At 37.1% G+C, this 19155-nt stretch overlaps 1 protein-coding gene across 4 annotated transcripts in view; it reads right to left on the bottom strand.

Moving 5' to 3' along the window:
* The window catches only part of PLEKHG1 (pleckstrin homology and RhoGEF domain containing G1), a 129800-nt gene that overhangs the window by 82548 nt on the left and 28097 nt on the right, over positions 1–19155 (bottom strand). For 2 of the 4 annotated variants that reach the window (XM_032683854.1, XM_032683856.1), the window contains exon 3: positions 9508–9582. The exons of the other annotated variants lie outside the window; for them this stretch is intronic. In XM_032683854.1, the coding sequence (XP_032539745.1) occupies positions 9508–9582 (75 nt within the window). The remainder of the gene's footprint in view (positions 1–9507; positions 9583–19155) is intronic. 4 annotated transcript variants of the gene reach the window in all.

The raw sequence follows: 19155 nt of genomic DNA, 5'->3' as shown, positions 1-19155 counted from the left end.
AAAAGATGCGGGAGTGTTTTTTCTTTAAAGAGGTGGAAACGAGAGGGGATGGCAAACAGCAGAACTAGACAGATGAATATGGATTTAAAATAAAATTAGGATATTCTTCAACAATATTTCTGAGGAGAGAAATAAGCAAGTAGTTCATGATTCACACTCAAGAAACTCTTCTTTATGTCACATGGAAGGATTTCCTAGCTAGCAGTTGTCAATGGAACAAGTCTTTAAATATTCTACTTGCTTTAGCAGGTCACAAAACGTTCTTGTGGTCAGGCTGAGGAGGGCAACTTTTGGCTCCTTCAATTTCCTATTTGAGTGCCAAATGCTACAATAGACCAGTGCCTCTAGATAATACTGCCACTTCTTCGAAAATAGAAAGCCTATGATTTTCCAAAACTTTAGACAGTCATTAAATAAAAATAATGTATTTTATTACTACTCAGTTGGGGAAAAAAACCCCAATAAAACGACAAAAATCCCCAAAACACTAAAGACATGAGACATGAGAGAAAAAAATCCATTTAAACAAATTATATTTACAGTCTGAAGAAGCCTGTCTCTGTGTCATTTTGAGTGACTACAGTGCTCCCACGGCTGGGATCTAATACTAAGACTCATGGCTGGGATCTAATACTAAGACTCTCCCAGGTAGGGATCAAAATTGGGGTCAAACCTTGAATGAAGCCATTTTCTTTCTGGGAGAGTCATAGCAAATCAATCTAAAGGATTTCCTTTTGCCTATGAAGTGCATTAACATAGGAAACAAAGCATTCAAGACAGGCAGGACATCCCATCTTTAGAAACACTAACATGACCAGACAGAACGATCTCCTGGCCAGACATCAGGCAAAATTCCCTAACAATTAGCCTCATACATAAATTAGCCTCATATATAACTTGATTCTTCAAACATTACTTTCCGTTGTGAAAGATATTCCCTTTCATGAGATAAGATTTAACCATGAACATGAAATTTTTATACAGTGAAATTTTTATACAGTACAAATATATAAATTGATAACCACCCTTCTTAACAAACAGACATTGAGAGTAAGCATGTGGTTTGTAACTATCTCGACAGAAACTAGACATAACAGAACCCAAATAATTTGGATTGCCTGGCTTTCCTGAACCATGAAAGTACAGATTTGCTAGGACAGAGGTTATAATAAAACTCCTATCACCTTAAACAATTTTTCAGTCCTTTCATCACTTGAAGGACAGACTACATTGTGTGCACACGGGAAAAAATTGTTTATTGCACCTGGAATTTGTGTCCCCTTTCAATTATTCTACAAAATATATGTTGCGGAAACCACTGCCAAGATGTGTGTAATGGAATTAATATTAAGACCTACTTCACAAAACCCACAACCAAGAACAGCTATTTTTTCGAAGTATTTGGTAACTTTTACTGCCTTGAACTGCATAATTGGGTTTACAGCATGTTCTGACCAAAGAGGTAACCAGAATCTAATGTGGCTTTAATTTAAAGAACAAAAGTCTCCCGCATGCTAAATCCAACCTCTCCAAGGCTCTTTTGCCTGCACCACTAATGGATACAACCACCCATTTTTCCTTCCCTTTTCTTCTCCTCCTGCCCCCTCAGCTTGCTGACTCTTCAAGAAGCTGACTTTAGGAGTTTGACATATTGCTCCAAAACATGTAAAAAGTTTCTATTAATTTTTTATCACTCATAAAACATCAAAGCTACCTCCCCATCTGGTTTATCAGCAAGCAGCATTTTGCCCCTTTTTTAGGCTAAATAAAACTACAGGGAGCCAATTAAAAAAGGAAAACCTAACAACTAAGCTTTCCTCTATATTTATTAATCTCTCAAATTTAGATTTAGGATATATCAAGGCCTCTCAAACCACTTCTGATGTCGGTGGCATAGTTTTAAATTACTGCTAGACATACAATTGGGTAACTAAACAACAAAAAATGGTCACACTTACTATTAGCAGGCTAACATGTATAGTTAGTCACATGTTAACTGTATAGCACCTATCAAAGTTCTTCAGAATCAAGTGGTAAATAATTGGGAGGTACCTGTGTTGCTGCAACTCAAAGGGTAAAATGACTTCGTATCTTTATTTTTACTACTTTGGATCTCTTGGTTTTAAGGATGTGGTCAGCCCAAGATGAAAGAATGTAACCTTGACAATGTCATTTATCTTTAGAGTTGCAGCTCACTTTAACTGGTAGCAAGTAATCCATTTTTGCCTCTTATCCTTCGATGTCCTTAAAGTTGCTTTGGAAAAAATATGGCTGGGGAGAAGATGAAATCAATGAATCTGAAAACAGAGTTAATGGGGGAAATTTCAAAAGGGAGGAAAAACACAGTTGTTGGGATGAAAGCTGATTTACTTTAAGAAATTTCTGACTTTACAGTACTCCAATGTATTTTACACCCTATTAGTGCAAGTAAAATCCAGTATTAACATTGACAGAAAGATTAACTGTTACTATTGCTCATTTTCTGTATATTAACACTGTGTAGTTGCAGCAAACTGCATTGTTTCCATACAGCAACATGGTATATATGATAGCAAAAAACCTACCTCAAAACAACAACAAAAAACCTACCTCCAAACCCATGATTAAACTGGCAAAGGATACTACTTTAAATCATCATTTCTATCATGATTTTCATTATAACTGTGTCTTTTTAGGCTGTTCTAAGTATGGTGAAACAGCAATTTAACACATAGTAGTTGCTTTAAGAACAATAACTGTTCTGTTTGATGGCAGTGTCTTCCCATAAAAAAAAAATCTCAAGAGAAGCAATGGTTATCATTCCCAATCTAGAAAGAGCAGATGCAAAGCACACTGCTAACATCTGTAATCACAAAATAGTACTTCTATATTTTCCCTCCAGGCCACACACAACTAAGACTGCAGTATTACAAGTGTAGCCTCTGGTTGGGGCCTTCTCCAAGAATTATTACAGTACTCAAATTATTTTTAAACAGACATAGAGAATTTAAATATGCAACTGCTTTTTTAGGATCAGCAGCACATTTCTGAGATGGTAATCAAGACAGATGCTAAGCATGACACAAAACCAAACAATTTATGAAAAAAAAAAATTATGAAGGAGTATTCAATCCATCATTTTCTTTCAAGTATTTTATATACACAGGTAAGATCAAAATAATTCATAAATTCAATAATTAAACACTGTTTATCATTCCTGATGGACACCAGCCACGAAGGGAAATGCTCCCTCTTCCAATGCCACCAAAGAGCACTAAGGGTGAGCCATCATTGGAAGAAGGTTCTTCCAGTGCAGGAGCAGGGGAGGAGAGAGGGGCCTGGGTGCTCCCTGCCTTTTCCACGCAGATTGCATTGCTGAGGCCCCTTTGCATCTGCCCTCTGCCTCCACAGCCAATTTTGAGCAATGCAAACAGACCACTAAAATTTATGTTCCAATCAGAAAGGCAGACACTGGGAACACATTTATGGCATTGCTGTGTTTTACTTTCAGACTCTGTGGAGCAATCTGGGGGTGGGGTTGTTTCTTATGTTCATATGATAAAGTTGAGAATCATATAGCTAAAAATTCCACTGGCAATATTTAACTTGGGATAAACAAGCTCTGGATAAGCAAGCTCAGGTTGATGCTCAAATTACAGTTTTCAGCTTAAATGTAAATAATTTTTTTTAAAGTTTACAGTTTTACAGAGATAGTCATGTTCAACTAGTTTTAAATAGCATACAACTGAGAGGAATTTTTACACTAGAATGCACAGCAAATCAGTATACCACTTCTTTCTCTTATTTAACAAAGAACCTTTGCTCCTCCAGGAACGTTTGAATTGTTTTAGATTTCTCTCATTTTGGAGCATCAATTTAGAAATAAATTAAGACCATTAGGATTCAGAAGGGCTTTAAAGAAACTAGTTGTTTTTTATCAAGATACATCACATTTGATTACTTCATGGAAGCCACATTTAGTCTCCTTATTTTTCACTACTCATAATTATTTTTTTAATATGTACACATTATTTATAAAACATGATACACATAATTTTATATCATGTACAATTTATTGATACAAAAGCAAAAAATGCATCAAACTCAAGTGGTACACTTCTTAATTGCTTGAAAACTAAGAATTAGTTACCATTGAAACAAAAAGCTAAAGTAATTCTTTAAAAATGGTATCACTAATATAATAAAAAACCCTTCATAGTTTTCCAAACCTCAAGTTTAAGCAGTTCAGGCCACATAAGCTCTATATAACTCCCTAATGACTGAAACGCTGATCTTTGGCAGGATACCAGCCAGCCAGGACACCAGGGAAAGTGCTTGGCATTTGAAGAACAGGTTATTCTACTTGTTAATAGCCCAACCTTTGTAATCAGTGACTTAACCACCATTACATTACAGCAACTGCATCTTCACTTCTGATGAGGAGCAAGCTTTACTGTATTCAAAAATTTCAGAGTGTCCAGAACAGTCTATCTTTCACCACCCTTCACTGCCCTAGATCAAGAGAGCCACCACGTCCTTTTCCTCTTCATTGAGCTGAGGAATTTTAGAAGCCCATCCAGTTTACAGCCTGTTGGCAACTGAGAAAGAAAGTGGGACCCAACCAGCATGGCTCAGGGACTAAGACAATTCACCAAAACGCTTAAAAGAAAATAGTCAGTTGACTCAATGTTGTGGTTAAATGCATCATGCACTAGCAGAGAATATGAGCTGTGCTGCACAGCACAGGGGCTGCAAACAGTCTGGCTGCAGCAAAGCAAGTTCCTTTGGCTGTTGCTAGTACTCAACTTCAGTGAACTGGAGCTTGCCCAAATTTCAAGAAAGTTACAACAAGAGTCATTATGTATTATGACAAGAGCCTACAAACAGTTTTTCAAAGAAAGATGTGCCGCCCTCTCACAGCGTACAGAGGGAGGCCAACAATTTAGTGAGGACTCAGAAACAGAATATCCAATTTCATCACCCTTCCACTTTGCATTTCTCCCATTTCCAATCAGATTCCGAATCTGCTTTGGCTTCACCACCTCCTTTTATAAACACTAGGGTTAAGAATTTCAGATATTGTCTTTATCCAGACACTTCCTCCTTCATCAAGTTATGATTTTGGGGGGATTAAAAGCTGCTGGAAAATGAGGCTATGAATAGTAACTAAAGAATAAGAACCTGGCACAGGAAGATTGTATTACCAGGGACAGTGAGAGTATAACAAGCATGTACTATTTTTTCCTCAGCATTCTTTTAGCTTCCAACCATTTTCAGCTAAAGTTATTTCCTTGGTTCACAGTGGCTCATTTATTTGAAACTATCTTCTCTAGTCTCCCCTTCAACTCAAGTGATTTTTTTACATTCACAATATCCTTTGGCAGGGAAGTCTACAACACCCACCATTTTCTGAATAAATAGCCAAGACCTTTTATGTTCCATCTCACCCATCTAGTGTCAGCACACAGATGTTTTTATGTCCATCTCAGCCCAGTGATGTACCGTTAAGTGTAAGACTGCACTATTATCATAGCTGTCTATGACTTCACATGCACATAAGATCTGAAAAAGCTTTAGATAAGATGCTTCATTTTCCATCTACTTGTGTGTTTCTTTAAAAAGAGCATAGTAATAAAGCATAACAGCTTTCTTCATAAACATGACAGCCCACAGAGCACTGGGCAAAAGGCAGCACACAGCATTTACTAATCTAAATGACCATACCCTTGCATTCCTACTGTGAAAGAATCAGCCTTAGCAAAAGTTGGAGGTAGAAATATTCATGCTATTTTCTTCATTGCATTTGAAGCGTTTGATCCACTGGGCTGTGCTTGCATGTTTTTCCTGTGCAGCGTTAGGTATTACAGCAGAAATAGCATGCAAACGTAAGTCAGAGGAGTTACAAAACGGAATTACTCATATCAGAAACAGTAACAGAAACAGCTGGTAGGCTCCCACTAGTGCCATCAGTACACAATGCAAGGAAAACCACCTCTTGTTACTATAGGATATTTTACAATGACATAAGCTTGTTGTCCACAGGGGTTTGTCAGTGGCTGTTTATAAAGTCCAGGTGTAACATTTGTTTCCTTCAGGATGCAAGTGTGAACTATGAAGTCAGTAGAGAGGATCCAGCTGTGGGAAGTCATGGCTCTTGCTTAATCAAAAAGAGTGGTGTGGGAAGAGGGAAAGGAAGAAGAATTTGTGGGAGTTTAACTTCCTCACATCTTCTTCAACTATGTCTACTTTTAAGGCACAGAAAAACAGGCAGTCAAGCTGATTGGAGAAACTTATTAAAGGTTCCGACATCCATATATCTTTTCTTAGTGTTTTGCACAAAGCTACTGCTAAGGTAGCATTTGACTGATATCCCAAAAATTTTGAGTCTGGGAGTCTTACAAAGGCATACCTCATCTGGTTCCTTTGAAGCAAGCTTAGCTATGTTATGAACAGCTGTTCATAGGTATCATGACAAAAAAAATCAGCTATCCATGGGATGAAACACTTGTGTTTCATGAAAAATATTCAGCATCATCAAAATTTTGTTAAGCTATAAAAATTTTGTTTTAATCCTATAAGATAGATAATTTATAATGAAAAAAAATCTGTGATCACTCCCCTAAATTTTTGCAAATGAGTAACTGGCCAGCTCCAGATACCATCACCACCAGCCACCGTGAACCACAGCGGCCTCTCTGTTAAGTGAGAGGAGGAATTTGTGCAGTGGGTGGGGTACTCCTGTCACAGGCTAATTTCCAACAGTTAACTATACTAGAAGTTTAAGAGTGGCTTTTCAGCAAACACAAGCAGAACAAATGCTAATTCCTTTGCAAGCTAAAACAGAAATACACTCAGTCCACTTCCTGGTATTGACACAGTACATTGTTCTAAATGTATCCATTGTAAATGGAATATAATAGCTTTGCCGAAGGAAAACAGTTAAGAAATAGTTATACGTGGATCATGGTAAGAGTTTTTTTGTTTTAATTTGTTTGTCTGCCACTCCTTGATAGCTACACAAGCTTCTTGAAAAATATTTTTCCCTGTATGATATGCATGCACTTCCATCTTTGCAACAACAGAATCTCCAGATCCTGGGTTTTTTTCTCCTGATAACATAAAGCAAGCAGTGACATTTATAAATGTAACTGTTGACTCTATAAGGTTTGACAGAAGTGGTGGTAGAAAAGCAAATAGTCTGCCCACCCACTGGGGACCTTCCAGGCAAGGACTAAGTTACAGTAACTTAATTACAGGAAACTCCTTTCTCAATTGTCTGCTTCTGTGTGCTCCATGGCTTAACTGGAGTATATGGAGCAGTGGGTCAGTGGGTGAGGGGCAGGGAGGGGCACTGATAGGTTAAAGAAACACTGACTTTTTAAAAGTTTCCAGATAATCAGTTACTTGCCAACACTTTGCTCAACCCAACTTGACCCTGATAAACATACAAGGTTAATTGTTAGAAATTTGTAACAACAAATATACCTTTTTCTTTTCTTTTAACCAACGACTGCAAGAATATTTCTTTGGAAAAAAACCAAATAGTAACAAGAAGATAAGATGCCTGGAAATAATTACAAAAGTCCACAAACAGTTCTGCACGTAAGGAGCAGTGATATTTTAAACATGAGAAATTAAAAACCCACTTCTCAATTCTGACTCAGTCATACTACGGAAACATTTCTACATATTAGTTAGCTGCATATATGCTAAGTAAATAGAGGTATATATTATCAAAGACTAACTATAGAAGTTTATCTTTTAAGTCTGTGCTACAGCAGCCACTGTCATATATGTCTTACAATTTTTTTCAGTAAATGTTATCATAACAGCTTTGAAAGTATTTATGACAATAAAACAGCAAAAACTCTCAAAGTTTGAACTTCCTGCATCAATGATTTAGTATCATTAGAAGACACTAGTATGTTTTATGTATAATAGAGTATTTTCATCAAGACATAAGAATAGGTTTTTCAGTGAAGATTCCTTTTTATTCATTATTTTACTTTTTTTAACATCTAAACATTAGTTTCAAAAGAGCAATTAAAAACAAACCATCCAGGTTAAATCAAGTTTTGTTTTACTAAACACTGCATTTGTTAAAGCACACCAAATCACAGAGAATATTCTGAGTTGGAAGGGACTCACAAAGATCATAGAGTCCAACTCATAAGTGAATGGCCCATACAGGGATTGAGTCCACGACCTTGGCATTATTGGCACCATGCTCTAACCAACTGAGCAACCATATATTATGCAAGTTGCTGGAGCTCTTATGAGCTCTTATCATAACAGAATACAATGATAACTGTAATGTGAAAATGAAGACTTGGAATAATCTCATCATTATAGTTAGCTATATTTTATTGTAGACTTTTGTTCTAACCAGATTCATCACTGTGCTTTTAGCATATGTATTTATTTATAAGTGGGACACACAACATGAGAATCAGAGAGAGTTTAGTCTTTGAAGACTAGCTGTAATTGCTTCTCCTCTTGAGTTGAGAGTTCTCCTAATAACATGTGCTAAGCTTTATAGTAAATTTAAAAAGAAATTTCTGCAGTTAAGCATAACTTAATGTCCTTTACAGGAAGAGAAATACCTTTTTTTGCTGTTATTGACGCACTTCTTGAAGTTATTATTGGAGTATGCTCTTCTATGCCTTTCAAATGTCAAAATGGAGGTTTAAAGGCCACAAAAATATTTAAAACTAAATTTTCAGATGTCTATCTTGAGGCATAGAATAAACCAGCCTCAGCTGTAAGCTTTAGTCTAACTAAAACACACATTTGAATTAATACAGCCCTTGTGTGAGGACAGCAATGATCTAGAAAACAAGGGTATACAAGAGTTACTATAAGTTTTGACACAATACTGTCAGAAACACCTCACAACATTCACACTAAATAGCAAATTTCTATAAAATATTTTAATGACACATCCAGCAGTGATTCTGAGAAAGGACTCAAACTAGCAGGGTTACAATTGTTTTTAAAGAATAAATTTTCCCTGACACCAAGTACCAAACATTCAGATGTGGGAATTTAAAGTCAATGGACTTTGAGAAGAAAAAGTGATTGGACTGAGCATTTCACCACTGATTTTAGTGAAAATCATGCATCGTCAATTCCTCCTCGTATCGATCATCCCACACCTTAAATGTTAGCTTGGGTTCTGTGAGACTCAAGTATTCTGTATGAAAAACTGGCCTCAGTCAACAAGATCTCTTTATCAAAATGGGACAAAACATCATCTTCAGTGCTGAAATCCTATCAGTCCACTGGCCCTCCCCTCTCAATATATATTTTAGTTATATCATGGATGTGGGCTAGAGAGGGGCGGAGAGATCAAAATAATAAGTGAAAATTTCCTGTTATTTAGATAAACACGCACATATAATACTAATTGAGCTCTCCCTTAAATTTAAGGCCAGTAAGGGAAACTCACTTTCTGACTTGAAAAATTCTTCACAAAATCACAATGCTTCTTTTTTTTCAATAGTCAAAAAATAGAAGAAAACTACTAACCTTCACTTCTGGGCACAGGCTCTGTACCACCTGGTGTTTTATCTGGCATCTCTTCAGACACAGGCTTAGTAAAACCTAATGGACACAAAGCAAAGAAAGCATTCTCCATCAAAGCCAGTATGCTCCATGGGCCCTGTGAAGCATGGATTTTCGTATTTCAGCATTTCTGTATTCGTATGTAAGAAGTGTAAAGAGGTAAAACTCACTAAGGATTAACTGCAACACCATTCAGTAGACTCTCACCTGAATGTACTGCCAGGTAGGAGGCACAAAAGGACCCTAATTACATCTGTCTTTGATTTTGTATGTTTTTTTCCCCCTCAGTTAATTTCTAGTGAGAGGTCTGTGAACTGGGATGGAAGAGCCGCTTACATTCACACACTGCTGAAGTTAACAAGAGAGTGACCATGTGAAAGAGTCACATCAGCCTGCATTAAACAGAAAATCCTGTTAACTTAAGGCTTTACTACATTGTAGAGCAGCAACGTTTCCTCCATCACAGCAATGGGCAGAGAAGAAAAGGCTTCTCAGGAAGGCAGTGAGCCTGTCTCCTCTTACAGCAATATTATGTACCCTCTGTGGTACTGGCTGATGGTCAGTGTGTGGCTACCACCGTACTAAGATTTTGTATCCTCCTTTTTAGCACCTTTGAATATTCTCCCATCACCGGTAGACTGACATTCAATTTTACATAAAAAAAGCCTCAAATCAGATAGAATGCATCAGGAAAAGACAAATCAGAAAGAGGAGGATTCTCTGCCTGAAGGAGACTGTGTGCCAATTGGGCAGAGACTTCGCCTTAGCTGACAATGCACATAGCTCAGTGCTGTGTACAGCACTATACAGAATACACAGCACTGGAAGTATTAGCAGTACACCCTTAATTCCTAATGAAATAATTCAATCATCTAGTTTTTAACAATGCTGAGGCAAAGAGTAGATTTGGCATGCAGATTTCAGACAGCCAGCAGATCCAGAGTTATGGGAGACCTCCCTGGATCACTCTGCAGCAGAATTGAGACTGAACTGCAATAAATAGCCTTCTTTTCCTCTCTCTTAAATTATTTTGCTTTCAAATTCATATTGCTTGTTTTGAATCCTGTCACTACACATAAAATGAAAATGTTTCTGCCCTAGCATCCAATAAAAGACTTGGGTTTACATTAAAACCAAACCATACAAAATATCTAGGATTTCTTAAGCAATTTAAGTCACAAAATTGTATTTCAGGTGTGTTATCCAGGGCTGGTATATTTGTCATATTTAACTCAATATATGTCAAATACCTAGAAACTTCTGTCAGACATGTAAGGCTACAATCCACTAGTACATCTTGGGGTAGAAACTGATTCCTATTTAGCTGATGGAAACTCTACGACATATGATTTTCTAGATCGGCCAATTCATCCCTACTCAAGATAAAATTCCACCAAGTCTTACTTAGGAATTACTTTGTCCTTAACATACATGTTTTATCCACACAAGAGTACATACACTTAAGATAGAGAAGATGCTTGGCTAGTTCACGAACTTCCTAAAATTAATAGTGATAATGCTTATCCACCTGAAGGTCTGAGTTTATGAGTTCAAAAACCACAGCTGGACAGTGTCACAAACTGAACAAACAAGTGTGCCCGCAACAGAGGTTTAAACAATTATAAACTCATAGTAGTCCCTGAAGTCCTTTATAAATCTTGTGTAAAACAGAACTCACTGTCCAGAAGACAACTAAAAAATAAATTTGTTCTTCAAACAGATTACTCAAACTTAATTATCTATGCTTATCATCACTAAACAACTGGTTAGAATAAATACACCAACTAATTCTAAAACTTGGCAAGCTCCTGTCTAAGCCTTTGCATTTAGTGGTGCACCATATATTATCTTGAACATTGCATGAGTTTATATATAAAATTCCAGGTATCCACTGCTTTCCTAGGAGAGTTAATCACACAACGCAATTCACACTAGTTAATCACACACTAGTTAATCACACTAGTTAATCACACAACGCAATTCAACCAAAAAATTATATCAATAAATACTATATTTACTTTCTGTGATTAATTTCAAAATCCAAGAAAATGTTTTCATAAATTTTACATTTTAAATAAATCTTTTAATATCATTTATTCAGAGAACTACATGGATATCCACATATTTGTTTTCAGGTTTTGGTTGGTTTGAATTGTGTAGAATGGAAATAAATATGTAAGTAAATTTCACCATGAAAATGTTCAAGGAGTTACTCGCTGACGAGATAATGACAAAAAACCAGTCGTCTCAGAAATAATTTGGAGCTTCTTTACTGACATTTTTAGAGGTACTAATGTAAGTAAGAAAAAAAAAAGACTTTTTTTCTTGCCTCTTCTACCCTGATTTTTATTTATGTTAAGTCCAATTTTTCCTTGTCTAAAGTAGGCCAAAATTTTCTACTTGACTTTCTAAGGAAACGATAGCCTTGATTTTGTGTTATCTAAACTCAGTACCAAGAAAGCATTATTACTACAAGTAAGACACACACTAACAGTCAGTGGAGTTCCTGTCTTCATCCCTCTCTATGGAGCATGACCTATCATTCCCAGCACAAAAACAAGGGAGATTCAAATGGGCATTGAATGACTCTTGGCATTTTTAATAAAGGAACAGTAACTTGAAAGCTGGATCATTCCATTACTGCACATGAACCAAGGTATTTATTGAACAGGTTCAGACCTGCCACAACAACAAACAACTCTGTTTCAAGAGCTCATTTGGATAATCCATGACAATTTTAAATACTACTGTGCCACTAATGGTTTTCTACCCAATTTAGCAGCTCTGCATTACAATAACTGATAGCAAGGGAGGCTTAACATAGTCGCAACAGGTTGAAGAAAGTCAGCCTCTGTGCCTAGTACATTGTATCTTCAGAACACTGTCTAGAAACTCTTAGAATCGTAGGCAAAAAGACCTCTAAGATCACTGAGTCCAGCTGATAACATGACACTGCCAATCCCACCACTAAACCATGTCCCTAAGTGCCATATCTACACATCTTTTAAATACCTCCAGGTGTGGTGACTCCACCTTTTCCCTGGGCAGCTTGTTCTAATGCTTGACAGCCCTTTCCATGAAGACATTTTTCCAAATATTCTTGTCACTGTCTGTAATGGTTTTCAGTAATGAAACAGTCTGAAATTTGTGGCTGTTTTCTAAATCACATAGGAGATTAGTAGCACCAGAATAGTTCAACCAGATGCAAAAAAGACAGTCTTCAACATTTTCCCATATTGTTGTCAATTAAATAAAATTACATCTAAAAACTGAGGTCCAGTACTGTGGCACAGAACAGTATTTTATGACTTTTTAAAAAGCATAGAAATCCACATATTTTAAAATCTAAAAAGTATGCTTTCCTCCCTTCTGTCTCATTAATGCAAACCAGTTCCACACTGTTGCTAGAAATTGCAGGATATACTAAATAACTTTAAAAAAAAGGAAATCCAGAACTCTGCTCCTGTGTTCTGTAACATACCAAGTTTTGAATTACTCAAAAGCCAGAAGTCAACATGTAGCCTTCCTTTATTTACAAATAAAGTTCCTTCTTTTAAGCTAGGAAGGAAATCTCTGAAAAATATATCAGACAAGGAAAGTAAATCTGTGTCTCTTCAGTAAGGCCAAACAGGACTCCTACAAAATCCAGCAGAGAAGCAGCTTTTGGGGTATAAGCTTGCTAGCAAATGTAAAAATGCTCACTTTCTATACAAATAATTTCCACTTATCCAGACAATCTTATTCACAGTAGTATCCCAAAGTTTGCAATAATTTCAAGATCAATCATATAGAGTACCTTATAAAAACAATCCTGTTAGACCAATCCAAATACTCTTGCAATATATTGATATAGCTTTAATTGTCCCTGAATCTCAGGCTCAGCTATTATAGCACTCCATGGGGTACTTCATATTTCTGAATTCATCAGTCAAAGATGCTACCTATTGCTTACTCCAAGAACTTTTTCACAGAATATCCTAGCAAGAGAACTTGAAATACATATGCATTCATAATTTATGAATAAACACAGCCATACTGTTTATATTTCTCAATTAAGCAAAACTCTTTAACAGCAACCAAAAACATTCAGATGCATGACCACGCATTTTCACAGGCCATAATCAGCTAGGGCCACCCAAACAGGCATACTGGGAGGTCTTACTTCAAGAAATTTGTCGTTCCTGCTAGTAGATTGATTTGCCTTTCAAATCCTGAGCTGCTAAAAACTGCAAATCAGCTTTAAAAAAAAAGATCCTTTAAATACAGCATCTAAACCAACAGCATGCTATAGGTGATTTAAAAGGAAAGTATTCAAATTCATAGCATGAGTGGCTAAAAAATACTTTAAAAAAAGCATGCTTACAAAAAATATGGATTACTTGCATTTCACAGACAAATATAGTCCTTGTCTCTTAAATTAACTGTACTCTGCTGAAACAAACAAATAAACAACAAGCAAAACCAACCAAACACCAGTAAGGGTTTTCCAATTATTCAAAATCACTATTAATTGAAGTATAACAATTTTCACTTTTAAAATTTCAGGAATAAATTTTCATTGGAGAGAAGACTTCGGTTCCATTTTTGTTCTTTCAGCAATTTATTGCTGTATTCTCAAAAAAGCATCAAGCATCTTGAAAGAAACTATTGTTCATCACAGGACTGTTTGCAGTTGTAACTATGGAGTCTAACTACGTATTTATGTTGAACGATGATCGTCACTAACCAAAATCTAAGCTGAACCTTCTCCTTTGTGTCAAACCCCTGGTCCCTCGTCTACATCTGTTCCAAATAGCTGGAAGTGATCATATTTAAGAAAGTTGGTTGGCTTTCTTCCCCATCTTTCAAAGGCACAACCAACTTTAAGATTCTGTTGTGGCCACTTTATTCATGGTCAATATGCATGTCCCCTTAAAACACTGTATTACAATTTTAAATGCAGCCTTTTACAGAATAAACAGTTAGTGCTATATACATACAGAAAATACATGTCAAACAACTGAAGTCCTGAAGTTCCGCATTACATATTGTGCTGTTAACAGTAAAGCTATCTGCTGGTTTACTTTTAAATTGTATTTGGATGAGTTCTTCCTGATGCAATTAAAAAAAAGCATAAGAGGAGTGGGTAGAAAATGGCTATTAGTAGGGGTTTTTGACACAAAATATTTTGTAAACAAATAAGAACAATTAGATGCCCAGAGACAGCCTGCATAGACAGTCATCCTTCTTGGATGAATGATATTGGATGTTGCATTTCTGAATGCAAAACAACTCGCAGAACTTCAAAACCAGCACTCAAAATCTCAGGTTGCAGGATGAACTCTAGACTCCAAGGATGGCTATGGTAAAATTTACACACGCATCAACATGACCAGAACTTGACACCTGCCTGTGAAATACTGAATATATCTTTGTTAGACAATAAGGACATCTGTCCCTGATCTAGTTTTTGCCATTTGTTTGCCTACAAAATCCCTTCTGGAGCAGATGCATTGCTGTTCTGAACCTCAATAGAATAGCTTTGATCCCAGGTCACAGGAACGATAAAAACAAGTTTATATGCTAACACTAACACAATTCTTTCACATGAACCAAAAAGTGACACTGAAAGAAACCCTAAATAACACTGACAGAAAGGACAGAAGTTAACAGGGACACAAACCACTATATGCCATCAAGCCTCACTGCTGCTCCTATTCACCACCACCCCTCAGCCCTTCTAAGTAACATGGCAGTACTTGTTTAAGATTCCAGTCTTATTTCAAGTTAATAGTTATTCCTTCAAAATTGCACAGAATTCTAATGGCTCCTTGCATTCCCTTCCAGCAGCACTCTGGATGTGAGTTACAGCTTCCTTCTTCAACAATCCTCTCTTTCAAAGTCCCACAAAAATCTTCCAGACTTTTTTCCACTGCACACCAATGCATTTCAAAGCATTCCAACTTTAGGGGGTTTAGCTGTAGTTTGGGTTTGTGGGGGTTTTTTTGTAAGATGCTACACATTTTGCTGATTTTTCCAAACCAGTTCACCTTTTCACTTTCTTTTCCACAGAAAGGCAGTAACAGTGGCATTTAAGATAACTGCAGCAAGAAATGAGCTGGTCCAAATGAGATCTGATCTATATTGGTGAAAAGGAGTAAAACCTTCTTGGCACATTTGTTCCATTGATGGAAGTCATATTAATATCACACTCTCTCCTGCCCACTCCTTCAAAACAGCATAAATCTACAGCATCCTCTGTAGTTTCTGAAGCTAATCATCCATACTGCAATCCAAAAAACATAACTTTTTGCCAGCAAGCAAAGACTAAATCACAGAATCCCTTTGTCACTTTCATTCTGGTTTCCTGTAATTCGCCATGTTTGAATGTGAAAAACATCACAGATGTTCTAATATAAGGAATGAGCTGTCTGGCTCCTTTGTGGTTTAACTGCTATGCATATGTCTTCTCCCTCCTCCAATCTCTCCAATAGTTCTGAAACCATTCCCAGGGCTGTTCCAAGACTTTCGTCATGGTTTTCCAAAGCCACTAAAAGATCAAGTTCATCAGCTAATCACCATATTTCAGCCTGCAAGTCAAGACAGCATATTTTTTACAAAGTAGCACAGGATATGAGGTCTGGAAGGGAATGTGACACAGTATTTTCTCGTTCAAATTTTGTATAGAATGAACTTCTTGAAAAGATGAGCCATTCCCAGTGTTTGGTCAGTGTCCAACCACATTGCAGGGCTCTTTACTTAGCATATGCTGCTACTATGTCCACTGAAAAAGGAAACTTTCCCCATGGGGGCTTCTGGGAGGAAGAAGAAGGATGAAAACTTTGACTGACACTCCCAGAATACCCTTGTGAAGCATAAGCTCAAAGCTTAATCAGAAAGATGTCAGCTTTAATTGGTGAAATGCATGTATTTCCTGCACATATATATTAGCTCTGTACTGATCACAGCAGTTTCTCAGCTCAGCAGAAGTGCCATCTTTTGAACCCAAGACATTTCATTGCAGTAGAAATTTCTTTAGTATCATTAACCACAGCTATTTTATTTCTGTAATAATGAAGTGTTAATGAGTATGTTTGAAAACAGTTACTACACATGTTCTCTTTTATACTTTGCTTAAGATCGACCCTGCACTGCATATAAACACCCTTTGCTACAGAAAGCTGACAGAAAACAACCCAGTGCCTCCTTCTGTGGCACTGGGAAGTCGTGACAGCTTTTTCCCGGGATGATGCATCTCTGAACCGTAAAGCCACCGGTTCCAGTAGAGCTCCCACAGGTGGCACTAGCTGCTGCTCTGTGAGGTGCCACACACTGCTCCACTGGCAGACAAAACCGAGTGCTTGCAGCAGAAACTGTCTATCCCTCCTGATCAGCATGCCAAACAAGGGCTATAAATCCTTCTGACTTTCAGATTTCTGAATTGTCCTGCGTATCACTCGAGTCTGGATTTGGGGTTGAATAGCCTGACAGCTAAGCTGCTATACCACCTTTTATTTAGTTCAAAACTCCCTGTAACCAGAATGAACAGAATTATTTTGTAAAACACTGGGCATTTTTCAAATTATGTACATATATTGCTTCTCTCATGCCTTTGTAAAGTGCAGTTAATCTCAGCAGCCCTTCCAGGTCTTCTCTAAAGTTAAAAAAAAACACACAAAGAAAAAAATTCCATCAAAAGATCATGTTTCACTTACATACAGGTCTGTCATTTTGGACACTTTCTTTTGAATCTAAGCTTTAGAAAACAGACAGACTTGGGTAAGGTGGCTCAGCACAGGACATGCCTGACATACACTCTGATGATAAAAAGGAAAAGCAGGATAAGCAAGTCAGTCCCAAGATATTTAGGGACTTAGAGGCAAGTCTCAGCACAGACTGTTATGAGTACAGCAGTAGCAAGTCATAGCTGCCAAGTACAGCTATTGTTATCACAAAATACTGTTGTCATGTACTCAAAGAAATCTGCTACTCAACAAGCATAAAATGAAGCACACAATGTATTCCAAGCGAACTGTTTTCTGAGCAATTAAGAAAGAACCCCATGTAATGCACTACATGTAGGTACTCTGCAAAAACCAACAGCATAGTTTTCATTAATGATATTTACAAAGATGGAGATGAAACATTTTAATTGAGCTTTAACTGTTTAATGTTAACTTTAACCATTACAGTGTTTTCTGATTTCACGTTTTAGGTAAAACTAGTTCTACTGTTAAGTGCTAATTAGGGCCACACAAAGAAAATTGAATTTGAGACAAACCCATTTTAAAAATAAAACCAAATGCCTCAGCACAAACAAGAGCACACAGTTCAACAGTTTCCTTACTACAAGAGCTTATTTCTAGTTTCCTTAAGTTGCAACTCTTCAGTAATGCATATATCAAGGGCAGAAATAGCATAAAAAGCACATACACCAGATAGAGCACTAAAGAAACTAAAGGATTTTAGGGTACAAGTCCCCACATTGCAATAACAGTCAAATTCAGGGCCAGAACCCTGACAGTTGCCAGAAAAGAATACATGACTTTTCCCTCAACAAATCTGATACTATTAGAATTTATACAGTCATTTTGTCATGTCACCCAAGGGAGTAAAACTAAATACAACCTCTGGCTATTAGGTTTACAGCTGCACTTCTGCATTGCTCACCACTCACCCCTCCAAAGTCACATACTTAGGTAAGTCCTCAGTTTCTTTTTTCAAATCTACATTCGGTATTTGGACTGGTCACTAGCACCCCCTCTTTTTACATCTTTCTCACGAGAAAATACAACTACAGTTGCATTAAGTCCTGGTTTTTTTGTTGAAATGAGTCCAGATGAAGGCCACCAAGTTGATTAGAGGGATGCAGCACCTCTCCTATGAGGAAAGGCTAAGATAATTGAGATTGTTCATCCGGGAAAAGAGAAAGCTTCAGGGTGATCTAATTGTGGCCTTCATGAAGGAAGCCTATGAGAAAGCTGGAGAGAGACTTTTTACAAGGGCATGTAGTGACAGGACAAGGGGGAATGGCTTCAAACTGAAAGAGAATAGAGTTAGATTAGATATTAGGAAAAAATTCTTTACTGTGAGGTTGGTGAGGCACTGGAACAGGTTGCCCTGAGAAGTTGTGGATGCCCCATCCCTAGAAGTGTTTAATGGAGATTAAACACTCCATCCACATTAGATGGAGCTCTGAGCAACCTTGTCTAGCGGAAGGTGTCCCTGTCCACAACCAGGAGGTTGGAACTAGATGACCTTTAAGGTCCCTTCCAACCCAAGCCATTCTATTATTTCATTCTAGTAAGGTGCACAGCATAAACCTCACCACTGGGTCAAGACTTCTGGCTTAATAAATGAAGAAAAAAGCATTCCACAGCTGGATATGAACTTGTTAAATTTCTTCAATAGTAAAGATTGATTTACAGTGCACACGGTTAAGAAAAGGAAACTGAAGAGGAAAGAATTTCAGCATTGCTTATCTCAGAATTACTCAAATTCCTTTCAAAGCTCTAAACTTAGCTACAATTAGAAGAGACACTGATTGGTGAATAAACAATCACAGAGATGCCCACATGCAGGGTCCCTCTTTAGTCTTTTTCCCATTCAAGTCTCTAGTGCTCAGCAGCTGCT

The sequence above is a fragment of the Chiroxiphia lanceolata genome, chromosome 3 (assembly GCF_009829145.1).
Source record: "Chiroxiphia lanceolata isolate bChiLan1 chromosome 3, bChiLan1.pri, whole genome shotgun sequence".
In the NCBI taxonomy this organism is placed as follows: domain Eukaryota; kingdom Metazoa; phylum Chordata; class Aves; order Passeriformes; family Pipridae; genus Chiroxiphia; species Chiroxiphia lanceolata.
This window is presented reverse-complemented; position numbering and strand designations above follow the sequence as displayed.